The following is a 3,363-nucleotide window of genomic DNA, read 5'->3' on the forward strand; positions in this document are numbered from 1 at the left end:
CATGAGTGCTAGGTATTGAACCTGTGTCCTCTGGAAGAGGAGCCAGTGTTTTGAACAACTGGGTCATCTCTCTAACCCTTTCCTGCCTAATTTTGACTGGAACCAAATATAAGCGAGTTGAGTCAATGTACTTCCCTAGAGCAAGGTACTGCTCCACCAAGGTCTTACTTACATGGTTCTTTCTACCCATTGTGCTAAGCACTACTACCTTCCAGTACTCAAGAAGAGCTGCACTCATCAATCATGGTCCAAGTTTTATCCGAAAGGGCTGGCTCTAACCTCTCTTAGTAAAGCCTTATTGAGTTTTAAGGATTCAGTTTACGTCTTTTTTTTTTTTTTTAGAAGGGCTTTTGGGACATTTCCCTTCTTCCAACGCCAGTACTGCGGGACTGTACTCCCATACACCTGTCTCCTATCCTCAGGCACACACTAGGCACTAACCAGCTTGATCTGGTCACTCGAGGGTCCCCTAGGCCAGGAGCTGAGCTAGCAGGGGCTTGTCTACATCAGCGGCAGGCCAGCAGAACAATCACTAAATAACCGGAAAGTCACTCTCACAGGTGCAGGAGAGCCCAGCACGCCGCTCACTTCCCCCGCTTCACTCTCATTGGTTCAGTCTGCCCGCGCCCATTTCCCGCCCCCGGCCCGCCTCCTGGCCGCCTGGGGACGCGGAGAGCTCTGCGCACGCGCCTAGGGGCGGGGCTCGTCCCGTAGGGGCGGGGCGAGGGCCCAGGGAGCCGGACGGGGCGCGTCGTTGCGCGGCAGTTGCGTCTAACCGCGCGCGCCGCCCCCCGGGCGGGGGCGGGGCCGAGGCTGCCGCTGGGGCGGCTCCCTGTTCTGGTCCCGCCCCCTCCGCGCGCGCCCCGCCCCCTCCACCCGCCCCGCCCCCTCGGTGCGCTGCGCTCCGGCTCCCGCGGCGCTCGTGTTCTCGCCGCCTGCGGCCTCTTGCTCCGCTTCCCCGCGGCCGAGAGCGGGACCAGAGAGTCCTTCTGGTGGGCGGCGCGGGGCTGCGCGCGTCCGGCATCCCGGGGCCGCTCGGGCCGGCCGGCGAGGGAGCCCCTCGGCGGTCCATGCATCCGCCGCCGCCCGACGCCGGCGTCGCGATGGATTTCGGGCAGAACAGCCTCTTTGGCTACATGGAGGACCTGCAGGAACTCACTATCATCGAGAGGCCGGTCCGCCGGAGCCTCAAGGTGCGCGGGACCGAGAGACGCTTCCCCCTTAGGGCTGCCCGCCGTCCGACTGCCCCTCGGCGCTCCAGCGCCAGTCGCCGTGTCACCGCAGCCGCTTCGGAGCTTCATTCCCCTGCCGCAGCCGAGGGTCGGCCTGTCCCTGACCCCTGACTAGAGCCAGTCCCTTACCCTGACGAGAGCTAGCCCCTTCTCCTGACAGAGGCTAGTCCCTTCCTCGGACTGGGGCCAGCTGGGTCCCTTGACTACGGCCAGCCCTGTCTCCGAACTGAAATCAGCCTGCCCCTGACTGGAATCAGCCGGGTCCCCCGACTTCGTCCCTCGACTGCGGCCAGCCCTGCGCCCCACCCCGCTCCGGCCTCCCCCACGAACGGCCAAGTCGCTGTTCTCGGGGCCAGCCTCCGCAGCCGGCTTCCCAGCCTGTGGTGCCTGCCGTCCTAGGTTGTGGTCTCTGGCCCATCCTCGGTTTCACACAGCCCTACTTCCATCTCTAGCCCGGACGTCTCAGGTCCCATCCTTTCTTTCACGGTCCTACCCCCACCTCTGCATAAGATCAAGCTTGGGTCTCCCTGTGCAGCATGGCCTCCCTTCACCTTCCAAGGAGAGGCACTCTTCCCAGAGTCGCCCCAGTTCAGGGTTTCAAAGCTTCTCTCAACCCTTTCCTCCCATCCCGAGTCACCATGCATCCCTTTCCTCCCAGGTCCTCCAGGACTCTAGGCGGGGCCCTGCTCCCCAGCCCCCTTGAGGAGAGTCAACCTTCTGTTTGTCCCCCTACCTCCATTGGCTCCCCAACCCCGCAGAGTCATCTTTCCAGCCTTGTGAGACTCCAACCCTCACCCTCACAGACGACAAACCTAGTTTATGGGCCCCTTCCCTACCCTTCTGGCCAGTTCCCTCATTACCTTTCTAGAAGCTTTGATTTCCTTCCCCGCTGAGTTCATTCCGTTCCCAACAGGAGCTACAAAGCTTGTCCTTTTCTGTCTTATTCAACTCCCCTTTAAAGCATTTCCTGGTGTGGAAAATGCTGTAGCGGCTTGGGGTATTGTGTTGGCGATAAAGAATATGTGTATATATAGGTATATATGTTCACATGTGGTATGTATGCGTATGAAGTTGATTCCATGGAGGCCCTGCAGTCTGTAGGTTAGAAGAGGAAAGATAGTTCCCCCTCTCAGCACCCAACTGGAGATCTGTGTTTGATATAGTGTAGAAGAATCGTCAGATTCTGGGTTAGTTGTCATTGATGTAGTTGGGAAGCTTTTCAAGAGTCTTCAAGGGTCCTTGGGAGCCAACAGTGACCAAATGTTTGTGTGCCTAATTTGCATTTTATACTTGACAGACACCAGAAGAAATAGAAAGACTGACTGTTGATGAAGACCTCAGTGATATTGACAGGGCTGTTTATCTGCTCAGGTATGTCTCGGTCACTCGCTCTTTCAAATTGCTGCCCTTTGCCTGTTGGGCAAATGTGAACTGTTTCTGAAATGTTGTGTTTCAGTTGCCGATGGTGTTCAGACTGACTGTTCCCCTTGAACAGAGTGCTTTTGCACACATCACAATTATGTTATGAATTACGTTAGGTTTGGGCTTATGAAGCTGAGAACTGGAATCAAATAACACATCTAATTTAAAGAACATTGCCCGGAGGAGGAACTGCAGAACAGCTAATGGTTTGAATTGAATCACATCCTTTTGAAATTACTTTCCAACTTTGCTCATGCACGAGTCAGTAAGGATAGATAAGATTTAAGGGTACCCAGTGATTAATTTTTAAGTTTATTGTAGAGAATGAATATTATATGCAATACTATATAGAAGAAATCCAAAAATATGAATTTTTGTTCTTTTGCAATGTGAGCTTTATATTGCTTGCAAGTTTCTTTTTTTCCTTTTCTTTTTCTTTTTAATTGATTCTACACTCTCAGTTTCAGACCATCTCATGGGCTCTATAGAATAGCTTAAGACAAATGGTTATGTTGTTGCTATATATGTTTCTGATGATTCTACTTTATGTCAGTCACAAAGGTGCTAGGCCGGGGCGAGGGGGCAGCTGGTTTTATTCTCCTAACATATAGACTACAGAACCTTGCTAGAATCAACTTTATATTATGCAGATATGTGTAAACATAGTAATACAAATGTTTTGAATCATTATATATATTTTTTCTTTTTC

At 53.5% G+C, this 3,363-nt stretch overlaps 1 protein-coding gene across 5 annotated transcripts in view; it reads left to right on the top strand.

Moving 5' to 3' along the window:
* Positions 1-887: 887 nt before the first annotated feature.
* Positions 888-3,363, top strand: part of Ppp4r4 (protein phosphatase 4 regulatory subunit 4) — a 94,169-nt gene continuing 91,693 nt past the window's right edge. For 3 of the 5 annotated variants that reach the window (XR_004114207.1, XR_004114206.1, XM_031356074.1), the window contains exons 1-2: positions 888-1,193; positions 2,530-2,603. Coding sequence is in view for 1 of the 5 variants with exons in the window: in XM_031356074.1 (XP_031211934.1) it covers positions 1,071-1,193; positions 2,530-2,603 (197 nt within the window). In the remaining 4 variants the exon portion in view is untranslated. Of the gene's footprint in view, positions 1,194-1,235; positions 1,699-2,529; positions 2,604-3,363 lie in introns of those variants that run through there. The other 2 variants (XM_031356076.1, XM_031356075.1) reach the window with 2 other exon arrangements.

This window comes from Mastomys coucha, unplaced genomic scaffold (assembly GCF_008632895.1).
Source record: "Mastomys coucha isolate ucsf_1 unplaced genomic scaffold, UCSF_Mcou_1 pScaffold6, whole genome shotgun sequence".
In the NCBI taxonomy this organism is placed as follows: Eukaryota; Metazoa; Chordata; class Mammalia; order Rodentia; family Muridae; genus Mastomys; species Mastomys coucha.